The 20,899-nt window shown below is 36.1% G+C and overlaps 1 protein-coding gene across 1 annotated transcript in view; it reads left to right on the forward strand.

Moving 5' to 3' along the window:
- Positions 1–20,164, forward strand: part of LOC124168834 (ras GTPase-activating-like protein IQGAP1) — a 58,123-nt gene extending 37,959 nt beyond the window's left edge. Inside the window, exons 22-33 of the mRNA XM_046547169.1 lie at positions 3,733–3,862; positions 4,599–4,693; positions 8,734–8,959; positions 9,063–9,227; positions 9,331–9,510; positions 11,856–11,982; positions 12,682–12,784; positions 13,354–13,524; positions 14,280–14,436; positions 14,527–14,651; positions 16,174–16,414; positions 19,794–20,164. Of these exons, the coding sequence (XP_046403125.1) occupies positions 3,733–3,862; positions 4,599–4,693; positions 8,734–8,959; positions 9,063–9,227; positions 9,331–9,510; positions 11,856–11,982; positions 12,682–12,784; positions 13,354–13,524; positions 14,280–14,436; positions 14,527–14,651; positions 16,174–16,414; positions 19,794–19,910 (1,837 nt within the window). The 3' untranslated portion in view covers positions 19,911–20,164. The remainder of the gene's footprint in view (positions 1–3,732; positions 3,863–4,598; positions 4,694–8,733; positions 8,960–9,062; positions 9,228–9,330; positions 9,511–11,855; positions 11,983–12,681; positions 12,785–13,353; positions 13,525–14,279; positions 14,437–14,526; positions 14,652–16,173; positions 16,415–19,793) is intronic.
- The last annotated feature ends 735 nt before the right edge of the window (positions 20,165–20,899 follow it).

The following is a 20,899-nucleotide window of genomic DNA, read 5'->3' on the forward strand; positions in this document are numbered from 1 at the left end:
CGTTCCCGGCTCAGCGCTGTAAAATTCAGGCCACTTTCCGACAAGACGACTCTCTGGATTTCACGGCGCTGTTGAGGGAACGGCGGCCCGCGGAAATTAGTCGCGTCGGTGAGCGGCCAATGCAGTGAAAAAATTACGGCTCAAATTTACGCATCAAAAAACAATTCCATGCAGAGCTGAAGGAAAAAAATGATGAAATTCGCGTCTAAGTTGGTGAAAATCGCCCATGAATTCATGGTTTCCACAAAGAAACACCCTCGAGGAAATAAGGCGACTTGTTTGTCCGGAGGATGTCTAAACCGCATTCACGATGTCTACAAAGTAACCAAAATGCCATGGGAATCTGATGGTTGACTTAATAAAATTACTGGAGGGTTCAAACTATCCAAATACTCACATTCTATAAAGAGTTAACCCTTTCGCTACTAATGACGAAAATATGCGGCAGGACGTTTCTTGACCCGGGAGACGAAAGGCAAAAATTTTCGTCTGAGATTTTCCTATGCAGGCCTAATGCCGAAAATACGTTTCCTTGCTCTCCTCCTTTTATGACATTCGTGGGTTCGCAAAGTCTTAGTTTCGGGACCCAACACAGGCCAACACCATGGACTGGCAAAATCTGTAACTTCCGAAATCCGGAAGCATGAACCTAGACCCTCGTCTCTTATTACCTCTCTTTGTGGCAAGGGACCGCAGTCATACAATTGTTCATTCAGTTAGTATGCGAAATAAATATATGGTTCTTTCTCAAAAAATATAAATGAAGAATTGAATTCTTTGTCTTTTGGTAGTGTTTACAATTTTTAAAACGAAATTCTACCATAAATATTAACTTATATCTCGATTTCAGTATAAAATCAACATGGAAATTGTTAATGCATTAAATTCGTTAATGCTGACGGTAGAGCTTCATTCAAAATTTTAAAATTCTCAGAATAAATCGAGGAATTCAATTGAAAGTCTGCAATTTACATGCAAGCAACAATCATCCATATAGCTAATTCACATAAACAAAGCATGAGTTGACAGCGAACCAATGCTGCTGGTAGGGTTGTAAACCACGAAAGGAGGGAGACCAACTACCCTCAGAGTCCAAGATAATGCAAAATGCCCACTAGGAAGGATCAGGAAAGGTTGGTGTTGAGAGTGTTTGATTATCTGCAAGACCTTTCTTAACAGATGTCCAACATAAATGCTCCATACAGAGGGGACCGAAGAGTCTCATGGAGCGCAGTCCCGCATTCATGTCAAGGAGAGAACTCCACCATTTTGAAAGAGTTAAGGAAGTTAAAAATAAGCCTCGAGAAAATTCATAAGAGTACTTTTTTTTTAGATAAAACCACTTATTACATCTGCAAAACATGAAAACCTCTAAAGCAGCTTCTGTAAAGTCAATACCTATGCAGATGGCTGAAAAAGTGTCAACCAAACTTAGTTCTCTTATGGTAGAAGACCTAAGCAGAAAAATAGGTATTTGAAAAGATCTCAGTTTTTGATCCCCAAGAAGTTCCGTCTACAGACATGAACCCTGACTTAAAAACAAAAAAATCATGGCCTGGAATCAATGGAGACATAGAAGTTGATGTTGGGGTTGGGAGAATTACAGAAATTACTACAAAAGCAAAATTCCCAGGGTTCAGTGGATGTAATTAAAGCAATCCAGGAGCTCAAATGTCTGAGACATCGTTTGCATCTAAGTGCCTTTAAGCAATTTGGATCCCTTCTGCAAACATGGACTGAGAAAGATTTCTTTCCTGCTATAGCACTGTGTTAACAGATAAGAGAACAAATGTAAAAGATGACAACTTGATCACAATAGCAATATTTTATTTGAAATTACAGACATTTAAAAGTAATTTCTCACTATGTAAGCTACATATATGTGTATGCGAAGGATAAATATGTAAAATATGTTAATTCAGTCAATACTCCATGTATATTATTGCTTTAATTATTCCCGATCAATAATATCCTAAATTTAGGGCAATGGGTGGGCCACTGGAAGGATGGCTCTCAATCAACATAAATTATTTTGCCGTTAAAATAACACCGATTTCAGGGCAAAATAACATCGCTTTTGTAGAAAAATAACACCACTTTTGGCTATAAAATAACCCCACCTTTTGCATGTCCCTAGTTATGAGTAATTAAAATGACTTGGGAATGAAACCACTTCATAGTATTCCTCATAACCTATATTTTCTGATGCTAGTTTTGTGTATTTGTCAGTTGTTTTCAAGGTAATAGTCAGCATCTTAATGAGCTGAGTAAGGTTGTAAGAAGAGGTGAAAATGGGGAAGGACAAATGGGGGAAGAGCCATACACTAAGACCCTAAATCACAATTCTTTAAAAGGATTTGATCGGTGCAGGGGAAAGATAAATTATTGGACAAAAACTCTTCCCCATTTAGCCATTTTCTCAAAAGTATTTCCTCATTCTCATTTCTCACTCATTAAATTCCATAGTGAAGTTATTACAAGATTTAGTTATGTATACAGGCAGTCCTTGATTTTTGTACAATTCACGCTTTCGTACGTTCCAAATTTACACCTTGTACTTGATTTTTGTATGCTAAATTTGGACTTTCGATCGTTTGTCTGTAATTTTTTTAACTTCCCGCTATGTTTACTGCACATCCCAACATTCAGCTGTTTTGTACGGAAGTATATGTGGACAGTACGAACGTATACAATCAAGGGAAGTCTTGACTGTAATCAAGGTGATTTTTTTTAGAAAAACACTGCAAAAACACACTAAAGGTACCAAGAGTGAGGGTTCAACCATTGCATTTTGTTATGCTTTTCGACATGTCTATTTATTTATAATGGTCATAATAAGTGGAATGTCAACTTAAACATTGCGAGAAAGTTTCACTTGGTACCTGCAATGGAATTCTTGTTTTTTTTTAAACTTTAATTTACATTTTCTGTTTACTTTTTGAAAGACATTGTATAACTTGAGGCATTTTATTTATTCTGACTGAAGTTGATGTTCTGGAAATCAATATCTCCTTTGCCATATTGGTTATATTATTTGATCAATTGGTTATTCAAACAAATTTCAAAATATTAGGTCCAGAAATTTTTTTCACGTCTTTGCTGCCAAATTCTATGGTAGATATTATAGGTTTATCTATGGACATATTAACTAATCAAAAACATCAGTTGATGCCAATGTTGGCATAGGCGGATCTATGGGGGGAGGGGCATGGGAGTACGTACCCCCCCCCCCCCCAGACATTTAAAAATATGCAATATTTTTAATACGGTCCCATTATCATTGCATTCATTTTGTATTACAAGGTATCCTCGTGCCCTCCCCCCCCTCCCCCCCAAAACAAAATCCTGGATACAGCCTATCTTGTGCCCCCCCCCCCCCCCCCCAAAAAGAAATCCTGGATCCTCTCCTGAATGTTGGTATAGTGTATATTCTAACTATGACCTTAAGTATGGCTCTCTGAAGTTCCCAAAAATTTTGATCGAGAACCATGGTGACACTGGGTATTGAAAAAGGGTCTGTGTCCATTGACTTCAGCACTGAGGTATATTTTCCTACTGGACTGGCATTTCCATTTCTAATTTAAAAGAGTATCTTTGGTATTCCTATGATTCACTATCACTCTTATGCTATCATGAAAGCTACCAGTCATATGTGCTGATATAAATGCTCAATTATCAATCCATCAACATTTAGTTTCATTAATTACATTTTATCTTTTAAATACTTTGCAGGTGGAAAATTGAAAAGGTTTCTGACACATTCATGGGAAACCCACTGGTGTTAAAATTGGTCATTAAGTATGCTCGTCAGCATAGTGGTCAAAACTGCTTGCAAAGTATTATTGGCCCACTTGTGGAACAGGTAATGAATGACTCATTTTCATCTTAAAAAATGCTCACAGTCATCCTATCCCAGCTTACCATCAACCATTTCCCATGAAATATAATCATAGCTCCAATGTGTAGCCCTTGTGCTTTGGAACATTTTAAATATTTTATTTAGGATGAATTAATCACCTAGTTATGTTTCAACGGTGATGTCAAGCCAAAATATCAATTGATGTATTGAAAATAAGAGAAGTGATTAAAATTTCATTTAGATTACACACAATTTCAGCAAAAATAATGTTTTCATTCCTTTTTAAAATCTGGTTTGTTGGTGGCTGTTGCTGAGCTTAATGGCTAACTATGTCCATGCCAGTGGTGCAGCGAGGGTGGGGTGGTTTGGGGGATAAACCCCCCCCCAGAGCTCAGAGAAATTTTTAAGTTCAATCCATTTTACTTAATTGGATTGATATTATGTACTAATAGAATAGTGTAAGGATTAATAAAATATCCCTCAGAAAGCCGTAAAACTGAAAGTAAGAATTTTGAACCCCCATTTTGAACCCCCCATTTTGAACCATTTATCTTAAAATTCCACAATTTATTATTCTCTCTTCTACCAATTATCCTGGTGGGTATTCCATACCCCCACACACCCCAATATTAGTTGCATCTAAACCCCCCCAGCCTTAATTCCTAGCTGCACCCCTGAACTATGTTACAAATTTTTTGAAAACCATGAGATATATGTTATTGCTTTCTTTTAATTTCAGGTGATGTACGATGGGAATTTGGTGATGGACACAAACCCTGTGGAAATATACAATACTTGGATAAATGAAATTGAAAAAGAAACAGGGAAGCCAAGGTAAGTCTATTTATGTACTCTGTTTGTATCCTTATAAATTTTTGTCTCTATATGTGCACCACTCTTCTTTGCCAACTGTGATGTGGAGTGTGGTAGCTGAGTGCATAGAGCACTTGGCTGCTGACTTAAGGGTCCTGGGTTCAAATCTCTGGTGAAGCCTTAGGACTCTCTCAAACAAAATCTTGGAGGTGCGAGTTGGCTGAGGGAAAGGAACTGGCCCTCGTACCTTGAATGTGTGATATTCACATATAGTCTAGGGTGAGCCTTAGGCCCGTATTCTTAGTCGACCCTGCAGGGCCAATCGACCCGGGATACGTCATCAGCCCCTACATAAACCGATCTCGCCCCACATACACCACATCAAGCCCTACATATGGCCATTTTTTGGAACTAAACGGGCCCTACTTGATGTAGGGTACCCGAACCAGCTCTACACCCTACGAAAACATGGCGGCCAAATATCGTCTGCTGATCACTTCGATTAAAGAATCTACGTTACAATGGATTTTAAGGGAGATGAGCTCGTACAAACCATTTTAAAATATACAGTAAACAGAAAGGTAATAATACTACCACATTATAGCCACCAAGTTAAATAAATTATAAAATTGACTGAACTAATAAGAACAATATAGTGGTATACATGCACCTTGTTTCTACGAATATGTATATAGTAATATTTTTCACGTTTGGCACTTGGTATACTTTTGGGAAACCAATTCTTCGTTTACGTATAACCATAGAAAACGTATTTTCATGCCACTAATTGCCACATGTTAAACTTAACTGCGGAAGGTGAAAGCAAATGACTAACCTTGACGATGCAACGTAAGTTCCCTCGTCAATGATCATATTTGCTCCGTAATTATAACTATCTTGTACATACCGCTTTTGAGGTAATTTAAAGACAATTAGGTTCTACTTTTGGCTCGATATGAGAGTATTTGTAGCGATAATTAAGGTGCCAACACGACCTGGCGGACGACACCGATTGTTTATTTACCTTGAGCCGTTGCCCTAATAATACGTCCGAAAATTATCGGACGTCTTTTCTTAGTATCATAGCTAGTTCCCATTACGCCACCAGAGTGGAAAATTGGCACTGCACCATGATCTACGTCATCTCAGAGAACTTGATGATGGAATCACCCCCACCACTTATGTAGGGTCGACTAAGAATACGGCCCTAAGGTTCTACTTTTGGCTCAATATGAGAGTATTTGTAGTGATAATTAAGGTACCGACACGACCTGGTGGACGACACCGATTGGGTATTTACCTTGAGCCGTTGCCCTAACGGCCCTAACCATAGAGGTTACTGGAGGGGGTGCGCCTTATCCTCTCCAATAGTGGGAAGTGAAGCAAGGGGGGTGTGGCCAAATTGCGCATTTAGCCATGATGCCAGGCCCCGCTATAACACAGAGTCTTACGAGGCAACGACCAATTTTTATGTTAGCGACCAACGTATTTATGCTGAACCCAGCTAGCACATTATAAGCCATTGAGATAAGATGAAAGGAAGAAATAAGGAAGGCGCTTATTAAGTAAGTTTGTTATGGTTTTCTTACGGCCAGGTCGACAAACATCCAGAGAAATGACAAAATGGATGCCAAACTTTTAGTGCTTCCGTAGATGTTTTTATTCCATCGTTTTAGAGTATTCATTGAGGGATTCATGTGTAAGAATATTTTTTCCATTCTTGGCACTTCTATAATATGAGTAGAAATTACATCATACGGCCATAATCTGAAAATCATACTCATTTATGAACTGATGGCGAGACGACAGTCGTAAGAAAAACACATAATTTCACACGAATAGCAACGTAGAATAATATAAAAATGCCAGAAGGAATATCTAATATACACATTGTATTCATCGCGTTATCTGGCCATAAATGAAAATTCATAAATGTCATATTGTGTGGACCTTGAATAATTTCAGTTTTTCATGTACATACCAGTCAAGTTTTTCTACATACATAATTGGATTTTAAAGTGGTAACTACGCCCCTTGAACTCATCAGTTGCCGTGGTTAAGTAGGTGACGTACAGATCTTCGGATTCATAGGTCATACGTTCGGATCTCCCTAATGTTATTTTTTTTCCTTTCCGCTGCAAGGATAAAGTACTTGTATTATGATTTATATCCTCACCAGCCGGGTTGCTTGCAGCTGTTAATTTTTTTTCTATTTACGGGAAAATCTGTTATCAGTTGCTAAGCTCTCAAGAAGGTTGGCTTTTGATGAATGAATGCATATAATATTATTTGCTCTGCTGCTCTTGTGACACTTTTGGTATGGTAACACAAATTAATGGCCTTAAAGCTCTTTAATATAATTTTTCAATGATTGTTCCTCCCATGATCTCATATTGCTCTCCTATTTGGGCGATATGAGTTCCATGTAATCTTACAGCCCTTAAATCTGTTACATATTTCTTTGCTGGTGTAAAGAAGTAGTGTCCTCCACATGCACAATATGTCTGCTGAAATGCCATTATTTTATCCATTGATAATCTTACTTTGTTTTCTCCTAAAATCAGTGGCATAACTAGGAATATGCTTTGGGAGGGGGGTTGGAGTGGCCTGGGGGGGGATCAACTGCAAACTTTTGAAAACTAACATGCCTGGAAATACATTTTACATCATTTTGGCACTAAATATTTAACTTTAAGCAGGTGCAGTCATTACATGTCAAAACTAGACAATAGCTTTAAATATTTATGTTTTATTCTATTCTAAGGCTTTGGGGGGGGGGGGGGATATCTATCGCCTCATCCCCCCATAGTTACGCCGCTGCCTAAAATGTGAACTAAGATTTATTTAAAGCATTCTCAACTCCATCACAGACTATCCTTAATTCCCTTAATTTTATTTCCAAGTGCCCTCCTGGTCTATGTGCACCTACTCCTTCCTCCATTTATAAGTTCCCAGATTACTGCTCAATCCACACTCACCATTTTTTTTCCCATGTCCCATCTCTTCTCAATCAGGCTTTTTCAGAATTTGTATCCCTTTCCTCTAATCCTGCAAGGCTGGCTTGACCTCATTTCCCTGAAAATAGCCACCATTGCCTATGTACCTAGTTTATTTTTAATCTTTTCAGTTTTCTTTCTAATGTTGTATGTATTTGTTTTGTATATTCAAATCGAAACTTGAAGCTTTTACGTGGTGGAAAGGCTCCATATTAGCAATGAAAGACAGTTTACGTTGAGATTCCTTCCACAATTTATTTAACACATTCCCTGACATGGACTTTTAGACAAATTCGCCCATTGCGCCAATGTGTTTTTCTTTTTTCTTTGGTTTTAATACTCGGATCCTTTCCATTTGAGTTTTTGTGTGCATTCGGCTATGCATGCCGTGTCAGTCACGTCATATACGTGTCGCCGAATTGGCTGTCACCGAAGGCGTGCTATGAGTGGCCAAAAGAAAGGCTCATTCTTTGGTCATGTACTTGTTTTAAGTATAGCGGGACTAGCCGCGGTGATAACTTTTACGGGAGTCACCCGCAATGCACAATCTTGCGAAAGATCCAGAGAGAAAAAATCATCCTCCTCTTTTTCTCTGTGGATCATTCGCACGATTGTGCCTTGCGGGCAACTCCCGTGTAAGTTATCACTGTGGCTAGTCCTGGTACACTTAAAACTAGTCAAGAATGAACACCTCTATGTGTTCTATGTCCAGGCCTGCTCCGGCTGTGGCGCTGTTTGGCGGCTGTGGCGCCGGCACGATTTGGACTGCTTGTGGCATCATATGCTCAGCAGTCCAACAACACGTTGTCCGGTAGTGTCCAAAAATATCCACAGGGAAGAATGACGCCTCTAGGCGGATGATTTTTTCTCTGTGGATCTTTCGCACGGTCATGTACTTGATAATTGAGTAAAAAGCGAAACCAGTTTTACTTTTAAAATAAATTGTGGAATTAAAAAAGTGTCTTTCATTACTAATTTTGTATATTTTTTTGTTGGTTTACTATGGAAAGTGCTGTGTTATGGAAATTTTCAATTAAATACATTAATTAATTGATACCTTTTCAGTGGGCTTCCATACAAAGTAACTCAACAAGAGGCTCTCTCATATGATGAGGTACAGAAAAAATTGAACAATGGAATCCAGACCCTGTTGAACACCACATTATTATTTTTAAACAGAATTGTCGAATCCAAAGACAAACTACCTTATGGTTTATTGTACATTTCAAAGATTCTGCGAAACTCTTTAGCTGCCAAATTCCCTTCTGCTCCAGAAAAAGAATTACTTAAGGTATGTATTTTTACTTGTATTGTGCTGACTACAAAAAGTATATTTATACCTTTTTTTTCCAACTTTCCTTGCTCAAAATTGCTGATAATTCATTTTTTTTCAGGTCATTGGAAATTTTATATATTACCAATTCATTAATTCTGCAATTGTTGCTCCCGATGCTTTTGAAATAGTAACCCTAACTGCTGATGAACGTCTTTCGAATCACCGGAGACGTAATTTGGCCAGTATTGCCAAAATCCTCCAATTTGCAGCGGCAAAGAAAGGAGTAAGTTCACATGCTTTATTATTCCCAGTATGTACTTTAGTTGCACTCGATAATCACTCATTCAGGTACTAATTATATTTCTTTTTAAACCACTCCCTGATAGTTTGGAGAGGAATCAAAGCACCTTACCTGCTTAAACCCTTTTATCATAGACTGCCATGAAAAATTCAAGAAATTCTTTAGGTCTTGTTGTGAAATTGAGGAACCAGAAGATCATTTTAGTGTCCATGAATTTTCAGAAGCAACTCTCCTATCAAGACCTGTTATATACATCACATTCCAGGTGAGAGCATGTTCATATATGTAATTACATTTATGAAAAATATTTGTCTTTTTAGTTAGGAATAGCAAGAAAATGTGATCAAAATTTAAATGTGTTATTTTTCCTAAATGTCTAGCTGGGCAAAGTTTTTGAGATTCTAAACATGAAAGTGTCTTTTATTTGATATTCTGAACATGTTGTACTATGGATTATAATTTTTTTTATAATTTTTAGCCTTTAACCCCACCATTTCAATTTATTTTGTGAATATTGTGCTCCTATCCTCTATCTATTTTTTAAGTGGTATGGTAGGTAATGAAATGATATTTTGTTGTTTGTATTGAGCATAGAACAGTGAAATAAAAAATGATTATTATTTCATATTGTAAATTGTCTAGTTTAATACATTGAGGACATAGCTTTCGTTACTCATATAAAATCATTTTGTTACTTCCAATGCATTATATTTCATGAAATATGAGTTCTTTATGTACTTTGTAGATGCTTTAACATTGTTAAACTTTCAAAATATTTGTATTCTTTCCGCAAAATTGTGCCAAAGTTATGAAATTCTGATGACGAGCTGGACACGTCATTGTGAGATTTGGCATCTGAAGTTCATGACGAGCTAGACTCGTCATTTCAGTGCAGTGGGTTAATCGGCAAGGGAAATTTGGTGAGAAAACTGAAGCAAGTAAAATAAATGCCGCCAGCTGTGCAAATAATAGGTTAGCCAAGTTCTACCTGGAAATGGGGATTGCGTTGTTGTGATGGCTAGGGAATAGGGTAGTTTCCTTCATCAAAGAAAACGAAAGGCATTGATTGCGATTTGTTACCCACCATTAGTGTATTCATAGTATACAAATTATTTGGTTTTAGAAATACCGATTTAGATGAATTGCAAGGGTCAATTTTAACCTCATTTGAAAAGGCCAGATTGGCACCCATGTGATGCCACTCCACGTGACGTCAAAGGGACCTAGTTTATATACGAGTAGATAGGAGTTTTACATTGTCTGAGATTACCAATGCATGCATGAGGCACAGAGCTCAGGGAAACATGTCTTAATAATCACTTATTAAAACTGGCTAAGGTCAGTAAGTTTTCCTCGTTTGATAAGGTATTAATAATCCTTATTTAAGCCAAGCGCTACCAGCTAGCATGGTACTTTGCTACGTGCTAGCATCCTGTGTTGTATCAGCGCTCGGCCTCGCCCCAAGGTCACCTCAGTTGCGGCAGCGGGAACCAGAACGATGTCAAACGGAGTTTTTCCCGGCATTCATACTTACCCGTCGTGTTTTCGCGCGCTTGAAAATTTTCACTTTTCATTTAATTGCGAAAAATAGATATCGTCATTTAAAAATCTGAAAGCGTGAAATACATACTCCAGGAGTAATAATCTTTCGATTTAGGCAATAAAAAAATAATAGGAAACCACCCCACTAGCATCCCACCCTGTTCGCACAGGCTCTATCCATATAGTTGCAAAGATTTTTGAAGTATCTCGATTCCTGCTTAGGTGTTGTATGGAGGGTATTTCAAATACCACACTCCATCAGTCAAATGTGGCACTAAACCATGGTCCCCTTTCCTTCTTTCATTAAGAGCAGGCTAATGCATATGATGGGGTCTCTCACCACCCAAACTTCTCTAACCCCACCTCATGGTGCCATGATATTGGTTTGTCTCCTTCCTTCTATTAATATTCTGGCGTACTTCATATCTACCTAGGATGCATCTGTTGAATCAGATTGATAAATTATTACGAGTGAAGAAGCGGAAGATTTTGTTCAGAATTTTCCGAACAAAAGTATTTCTTTACTAAAACGTTTTTTTAACTTGTTTATGTAGGTAGCATGGCTTGGCAATGTTTACTCAGAAGTTCATTCCCATTTGCTTTCAGCTAAATATCCTGACTTTGGTTCTTTGGTGAGAGGTATCTCATTCAATCCTAGTGCCTTATACATAATTGCATTTATAATTAAAAAGTGTTTAATTTTTTATCTGTTTTTTTTTTGTTTGAAAATTTCAATTAATAGGTATGTAATTTACCATATTAGTCCAGTGAACAGAAGAGTTTCAATCATAGATCCCAATAGAGGGACAGTAGTGATAATTTTCTAATCAATTTAAATTTGGTTTCGTTTGCATTCTTTGATTTTTTTCAACCATTTTTTATTAATTAAATAGTTTGTAAATACGTAGCTTATTTATAAAAGTCCTGTCAAGTAGGTGAGGAATAGATGATATATGTACATACTTAGATTTTTATTTTTATAACATTATTTTTAAAACGCCTTCTCTTTCAGTAATTGTCATGTCTCGTCTTTTCCTTCAATAAATTGCACTTATGTATAAATTTTAGGAAATATGTGACACCCACTCGCTGCTGATGGAATATCAAGATCAAATAGCTCCCGACCCAATGGATCCCATCCATGACATTTTGGAAGATCTTGGTACAAAGCCTTGTGTCAGTGAGTTGGTTGGAGGTAAGATGTAGATGCCGTAAAGTATAGGTGTATCAAACTTGAATGTGCATTAGGAAAATGTGTACAAAATGGGTCATAGTTATGATTTCATCTGTTAGTTTTGGGTGTGTGTGTTTCATGTTCATTATCTATACCTCTACGTCAAGATAAAAATCATCTCATTGGTTGGATATTTCATTTTTTCCTGTTTTATCTCCAGAAAAATTATTTCGTCTGCGTTTCTCCCAGTCCTGGTGCCATTAAAATGCCTCTGAAGGCTCTTTTTGTCCTTGAAGTTAATCATCCTTAAGAGTATTATGTCCAACCATTAGCTTTCTTCACCTTACATTTTTTTATCGTGTGATGTGCATTTAAAATGAGTTTTAAATTTTTTTCTAGACCTTGGAATATAATCTTTTTTACTTCATATGGGAACTTGAAATTAACATTCTGTATTACCTAGGTTGTGGTTGGGATATTGCATGTTTTGATAACCTAGGGCCTCAACATTAAAAATGATTATCTATACATTTATTGAATTAAGAAATACTGCATATGCATCAAATTTAAATTGTACCTTGCAATATTACTCGATTTCTTTAAATTTTCACCTAGACCCTTTAGATGGTTCAGTCAGATAAATATCTAGTGGTTTTTTTTTTAATCTTTTCAGAATTTAGTAGTGTTTGTTTATGCAAGTTATCATATTAATTCTTCCAGGATCAACTGAAAAAGCTGCAAAAACAACTTTCCAGTTAACATTAATAAACAAATTTGAAGTACCTGAAGATAATGTTGCTGATGCTAGCAAACTTTTTGTTGAGTGAGTAATAATTTTGTTTGCTATAATTTAATATGTACTGGCTTTCCTCTGGTGACATAGTCACATACTCTTGTTATTGAGGTACCCACATATGGATCTGTGCTTAGTCGGATTCAGGGGGGTGGGGAGGAAGGGGCACCCCCCCCCCAGACTCTTAAAAAATAGACAAGATTTTGAATACAGTTATCATTACATTCATTTTGCTTTATGTATTACGGAGCCTCAATCATTTAATTTCATATTAATAACTTCCATATCAAAATAAGTATAATATTTCATGCAGTAATTGTTGTATGTTGTTCTTAACCCTAAATACGAGAAGATCGTTATCCTCTCAGGCCCTTGCGCTCTCCCCCCAGAAAAAAATCCATCCTAATTGGTCCATGCTGAAATTTGCCCTCAACTATCTGTAGTAGGAATTGGCTGTAATAACTTAGCTTTTGTAATTTTTGCTTCAAAGGTGACCAGACTTATTTTATTAAGACTGTCAATTTGATTTTAAATCAGAGTGTATGTAGCAGTATATTTTGGTGTTTTAATTTCCTTCCTTTACTTCTTCTAACTTGCAGGACAAAAGAACTGTTGGTCATAACCTTGCCTTTTCTTTTTGGAAGTAACTTATCAGAAGCCTTATCAATACCATCCGATGAGCGCATGATTGCGCAATTCGAAGAATTCCAGGAGTACATATCATCACAAAAAATTTTAATGCCTCGATCATTGTCATCTGAAAAATCCAGGTAATTTTCAAAATTGGTGATGCCTCCAAGCTTATACATTCAGACTTTTACATCTTAAATCATTACCTCTGCCATGCATCTACCCAACTCAATCAATATAGCTGTATTTATTTTATAAATAGGTTACATTTTTAAGAAGGGTCAAAAATCTGTTTATTTCCTTATTTAGGAAGGAGTTCTAATTCTAAATTTTACTTTGAATATCTGAAATATGCTATGATTTAACGTCTCGTAACATCTCAAAACTATTGATAAAAATATTTTTCCCATTTTTCTAGCTACATATTTAATCATTTCATTTCACATTTCCGTCTATTTAGTAGATTAAGTATGACATCTGGATTGCCTAGACAAATGAAATGAACTAAAACTATTGAATATATTCATGGTAACATTGTGTACTCTGATGAGTTTGAATACTTTTAACTTACTACATGATTTGATTAAATTTTAGGGTAAATTTAAAAAATATCATGGATTCAGCCTAGGCAAGTAATGTTTGTTATTATCAAAATTTCAAAGCCATTTATTCAATGATACACTTTTCTGATGAAACCGAATACATATATATCATGAATACTTCATCATACATATTATTCAAGTATTTGACTATTGGAAATACTTATCCAATGTTTTATGGTTATTTATGTTAATGTAATGAATTGAAAGTGATAGCTTGGTGAGAGTAGTATGAGAATGCTGATTGGAGATTATTGTGTATGTAGTTTTCACCAAGTATTATGTATCTTTTCCAGAATGAGTTTGGATGAATATAAGCGTCACATAAGAAGAAATTTGAATAAATTGGAACTTGAAGGGTTTGTATCCCAAGATAATCACTATCAAACAGTCTTAACTGCCATCGCTAAAGACATATGCAACCGAGGAAAATACAGGCAAATTCGTCAAAAGGTACTAGCTGTAAATTTAGATAGCCAATATTGGAAATGTGTATGTTTAACATGCAAAGTAAATATGCTTATACAATTTAATGATTTACAGGAATTGCAGACTTTAAGAGCCACTAAGGCTACACTAGACACAAAGAGTAAATTCTATGAGGACCAAGTTGCTTTCTATAATCAGTATATTCGGAAGTGCTTGGAAAATTTGAATGCTGGAAAGAGGTTAGTAATTTGTTTCTCTGTATTTTATGTCTAGGTTGTTTTTGTGATCATGCAGTGTATTATTCTCTTGGAGAAAGTTTTGCAGAAATATCTGACCATATCAAATAAATTCGTTGAAAGATTTTTAAATAACTTGCATGGCCAATAATTTTATAATAATGATTATGCATTAGTGAATATAATGTTTTCATGGATAAGCAGGGTACTCACTTAAGTCAATTCTATCTTGTATCTGTTGATGGATTATGGCTATCTAGTTAAAAACGTAATACAGCAGACTCCCGATTATCCGGCAGCGGTCTATCCGTATTGCGGATTATCCATGCATGATTTTTACTCTCACTCAATATTTTCTGCGATCTTTATAAAGAAATAGAATCGGATGCAAAATCACCGGAATCACTCCATTAATGCTAGGCTACACCGGGACTATTATTTCTGTAAGAATCCCCATCCGCTAGCTGCATTCACGGGCTGCAACTTCTGTGATCACATCGAAAGGCATGGTGGTCTGATGAAGGCATTCATCGAAGAATGCATACAAAGGAAGCATGTTGTACAAAGGCGTTAAATGGCTTATAAAGTACAAACTATTGAGGATATCATAAGAAAAGACATGTAAATATGAAGAAATTAGCGTCGAGGATAGTAGAGGGAGAGCTGCTCAAACCAATCTAGCTTTGCTGACTTCTGATGACTACATAGTATCAACAGCTAGGCATATGGAAAAGTTGAAGATCGTGATTGAAGAGGAAGGTTAACAGTGGCAGTAGAGGGAAAGATCAGAATGGAATTGTGACATATGTACAAGAATTTTTGATGGCCCGGAGGAAGAGATCTTGATACCTGGAAGAGACTGGCTTTGGGGAGAAAGTTATGGAAAGGGAATTCTAAAGGGGCATGAATAACAGAGCACCAAATGATGAAAATGACATCTATCAATGAGTATGACTCTAATAATTAGTCAACCTCCTAATAGCTCCAAGTAGGGATATTTCATTATCCCCTTGCAATAAACTGGAATGCGAGCATGGATCAGAGAATTTATGTAGTAATATTTTCCATTCTATTAAGTGATGTATGACTATCATGACCACAATATCTGTTTTTCAGCTAGCCATGTTTTCTTTGCCATGACAAAAATAACGAAAAATTCTTTTTCTTCAAAATTAATGACTTTCCTAATGTTTGCACTGCACATATTTTAAAATTAGTGTGAAAAGTATCCTTTCCTAATTAAATATCCTCTATAATTGCTGTTATGTTGTGGTGGACTAAATCTCATGTTTAAAGAACATTTAACATGCATTTGTGAAGTTGATTTTGTATTCATGTAAATTATTTCCTCTTTCACAGAGTGGACTAATTTTTTGAAGGTTTTTTGGCCCCCCTATTCTCAATGTGTAAAATTCACATGCCTGTGGCTTAGTATGGGATGAGATCTACCCTTGTCATTCCAAACTAATGTTCCGGTTGAATCACTGAGTCAAACTGTGTCTATAAACCTTCTTTATTTTCATAGGAATGTCCATGCCCTGAAGGCAGCGCATAAGCATACTGCTAAAGTAAAGTCAAAGATGAGCATAAAATATTCAGCTGACAAGCTTTGTGCCAAAGGAATTGTACTAGAAATAGAAGGGCTGCCTAAATCTCAATTTAAAAACGTTTTGTTTGAGATATCTCCTCTTGAAGAAAATGGCATATTTGAAGTTAAAGGCAAGTTTATGGGTGTGGAGATGGAGAGGATGGAACTGAATATTCAAGTAAGTTACAGTTTTAATTGATTTATAGTACATACATATTAATTAGATTTTAGCCCACTCAGAAATTTCCGCATCAGCCAAAATTCTATGGCATAACCGTATCATCGTTGAAAGTCGATCCCGGAAGTCAGCCATGATGTAAGTATGTGGTAAAATAGAGACTTTTTGTGTTTGGCTGATGTCAGTTGATGACATAGGCAAATTTTGAAACTATTTCTAACTTATGCTGGCTCCAGAAATTTCTGTGTGGTAGCATTTCATATCATAGTACATACATATTTCATTTTATGGGCGGTTTAAAAAAGCAATAAATCATTCATACAGAGTTTTTTTTTTTAATCCTCAAACTACCGATTACAGCTCATATTGGTCATTTAATGTAGGGGTATTCAACAAATTTAACACATAAACAAGTACACAAATTAATTAATAACCATGCCCTGGACAGGGGAAAGCTACCCAGGTGGGACTCGAACCCCCGACCTCTTGTTTGATAGGCGAGGACGTTACCCCGCCGCTACCAAGGCCGGCAAACTTAGCTGTACTTGGCATGAGATTGCAGTACCCATACCTCGATGACGGCATTCATTAAAAACAACAATAATAATAATCAAGACACTGTACAAAATAAAGCTTTAAGTAACCGTATAGGACACTTCAGAAAAAAGAATGAGGAATACAATAAAAGGTGTATTATTTGCATCATCATGAGATATTCAATAATACTATAAAAACACCTCATGACCAGGAAGTTTAATAACTTTCTCTTAAATATATTAAGTCAGTCCTCTTGTTTTATATTAGCTGGTAAGTTGTGATACAGTTTTATGCACTTATTTCTAGGACTCCTTAGATGCTTAGTGGAGCAAAACGACATCACATGCATATCATGTTTTGTCATAGTGTATATCAGCTCGGGACCTGCTAAAATGAGAGTGAAATTTCTGAACAAGCTGAGCCAAATTCAATTTTTTTCATCCACATTGCTCCCGTGTGCTGTTAGTTCCAACTGTGTATCGTAGAAGGAGACTCCATGAAACGAAAACTAATGTAGACATAACATGGAATTGACAATGATATAAACTCCAAAAAGGAAATTTACCTGGTTAGAAACAGCTAAAATCAATTTCAATGCCTCATTTTTGCCAATTTGATGTTATTGTTCTGTAGGAGAGTGATAGATGACATCCGGTCCATGTTAATTTATCTTTAATTCTAATTTATGTAACATATTTCTAATTTTTCTACACACTGGTCCTGACAATCAGGCTTTGCTATTTGTATGTTGACTTACAATTGGCTATCATGATCTTATTCATGCAAATCACTTTTTGCAGCATGCTAATTATTCTACTGACATAGTAAATAATTGAATTTATAGCCAATAAATTTAAAAATTACCTTCTGCATTGTTACGAAAATCTTTTGAGGGCAGTGGCGGATCTATAGAGGGACTAATGGGGGCTATAGCCTTGAATGAGGCTTCATCTAGACTTATGAGAAATTATTCTTAGTTGTATATAGTTTAGTATATATAGCTGATGGTGAACTGAAACTCGAGCATTAATGCACTTTAAACATTGAAGTGAAATTTTTCGTTTTTGTCGTAAATTGCAAAAAAAAATTCACCCTCCCCCCCCATGAGTCTTCAAAAGAGGACCCCCCTTTGACCTGGGGTGTTTGCAATACACTCCAGAAGGGCCTTGAAATCTCCACTAAAATCCACCCTGCCCCATTTCAATATCCTGGCTATGCCACTGCCTCCAGCGTGTTTTACATCATTGAGGTAAGCTGGAAGGAAGAAATAAGGATGGTGCTTAGTGGTAAGGAGCTAAACCTTTTCGTATGGGTTTCACATCCAGAATAATGACAAAACGAGCGTGCTGCGCCCTCTCCCAGCGGGCTTCCCCCGCTCTTTTCAATGCAGGTCCACAGAGGGATAGGCACGTTTCTAATTTTAAAATGTAGAAAAATAAGCCGGGTCTTATGTACAAATTTAATTGGAATGTTCATGTACAATTTGAGGTCAGAGGATCTCTTTAAACACAACATTGGAAGTAATTACACTATCCTCTGTTAAACGTACATGATGACTCATACTTACGTATCAACAGGAGACTTGAATGTGGAATCAGCCGCATTTTGATAAAAGTTATTTAAAGAATGCCGGATATTGTTGCAAATGAACAAATGTATCATTTTGTGCGCCGTTAACGTCAGGAATATTTACCGGTTTTTTTTTTAATTATTATTATTTAAAAACCAATTTTAGGAAACAATGGCAATATTTAGGAAGTAAGATATGCCGTCGCATGTTCTCTGATAAATTCTGTGCATTTTGGTACCTCATTTGTAGAGTTTGGTTGCGTATAAGTTGAGAAAAAGGTATCTATACAGTAGAAATAATATAGAAGATGGAGGCCTAACTTTCAGCTCCTCTTTATGTGTTCTTAATGTATTATTTTAGAAAATTCATTTAGGTATTTATGTGTAAGAATTATGCATATTTCCATTCATGGCACTTTTAATTTTGGAGGAGATTTCATGAGACCATAATTTGAAAAGCGTTCACATGTATGAAGATGGATATAGAAACCACGGACTTAAGAAGTAAACATGTTTTCATGTGAATTGCGGTGCAGGCTATAGATATATCAGAAAGAAAACTATATTATGACTACTGTAGTTGTTGAGTTAATTGGGAAAAAATAAAATGTCATTGTTTGGACCTTCAATGAAGTAAGCTTCTTTCATGAACAAAACATTTAAGTTATGATTATATCATTTCTATGAAAATTGGTAACTATGTACACCCTCTACTCTCATATGAAGTGGTGATGGTGGTGAGTAATGGTTGTGAAGGTTGGCAGTTTGATTCTTGCGGATGCCCTTCTTTTGATTCCTCCAACATAAGAAGAAAATTCACATTGCCTGCTTTGCATTTTTTCCAGCAAGTCACTTAAAGTTGTCAAAAAGTGTTCATTTTATAGTAAAATGTGTTATCAGTTGTACAGGCTGACTGACTTTCATTAGCAGGCGTTTAAGTAATGCGTGGCAGGGCTCTGAGCAATGCAAAATACATACATAGTATGCTGTTATGTCGCCTTTGGTGTTCATGCATGATGAGCAGTGTATGTGCTAATGATTTTCCTCTTGGTTTCTCCATCTGCTGTCAGTACATATGTGAGAGTGTTTTACCTTAAGAAAATAATGCATATACTCACATAGTACCCTTAGAAATTTGGATAACATCATCCAAAATAGTATCTCTTCCTCCATTCAATGTATGTCCCATTCTATTGTTCATCTTCAATTCTGGTTTTAATTTTATCATTATGAAAGAAGAATATTCCAAATGTACCTTCCTTTTTCTTTATAGGATTTACTTCAGCTGCAATTTGATGGTGTTTCCATTATGGACATATTTGGAAAAGCAAAAGTAAACATTAACCTCTTACTATTTTTGCTTAACAAAAAGTTTTATGGGAAGTCATGATTTGTACAAGCAATGTAGTTGATTCCATATTTTATAGGCTTTATTAATTTTTAACGTATCACATATTTACCTAAAATTATATTTTTATATTGCACTATTCAGTTTTTATAAAATAAGAATTGTACATATGTTTTTGTAATATTTTTGCTGCATAATGGAAATGGAGTAGATGTATATATTTTTTGATGAATTGTATAGTGTAGCGTTGAAAAGAATATTATAATCATGTTTCATAATAAAATATTTGCACATTTTAAGTCCATTATTTTATTTAACATGAAAGATGTTAACCATCACATGGGTGCTCAGTACCCTTCCCTCTCACAAAAATGTTTCTCTTTGCAGCTTCTTCCTTTCTTTTATTTGCTTGCGTTGTTAGATTACTCTATACAGTGCAACCTCGATAAAACGACACCCCACGGTGCACCAATAAACACTCGTTATATAGAATTGTCGCTTTACCGGAGGTGACCTGTTGCGAACAGTTATACAGGAAAAGAGTGGTGCGGCGACAGATAAATTTCTATCTGATAAACGTAAGCATAAATCCATTAGAAAGGTGATGTTTTTTTTGCATCATTAAATTTCCTTACTCAAACAACGACTAATTGTTTGGTGTTTTCTTGGCCATGGTGTCTGCCATCAAATGCTTTCTATTCATGCAGCTCATGGACATGCAGGTATGCAGACGACTGCTTTCTGCCGCCCGAGGAACAAAAGATCAAATATTCGCGAATGCTAATGCCACAATATTTTCACCAAAATTAACTACTTATTTATCAAACGACAGTTTACCACATAAATTTGAGACAGAGCACTCCATTAACTTCATTTCTAACAAATCGCTAGCAATTATAGAGATTAAGGAGTCTTGATGTAAGTTTTTCCGGCCGTGAAACCCTCGCTATGGCGAGAGCCAACACCAAAAGGGCCTCGTAAAAACGAATTTTTTAAACATGTTTATTATAGGGTCGATCGACGGTGCATCG

This window comes from Ischnura elegans, chromosome 12, assembly GCF_921293095.1.
Source record: "Ischnura elegans chromosome 12, ioIscEleg1.1, whole genome shotgun sequence".
In the NCBI taxonomy this organism is placed as follows: Eukaryota; Metazoa; Arthropoda; class Insecta; order Odonata; family Coenagrionidae; genus Ischnura; species Ischnura elegans.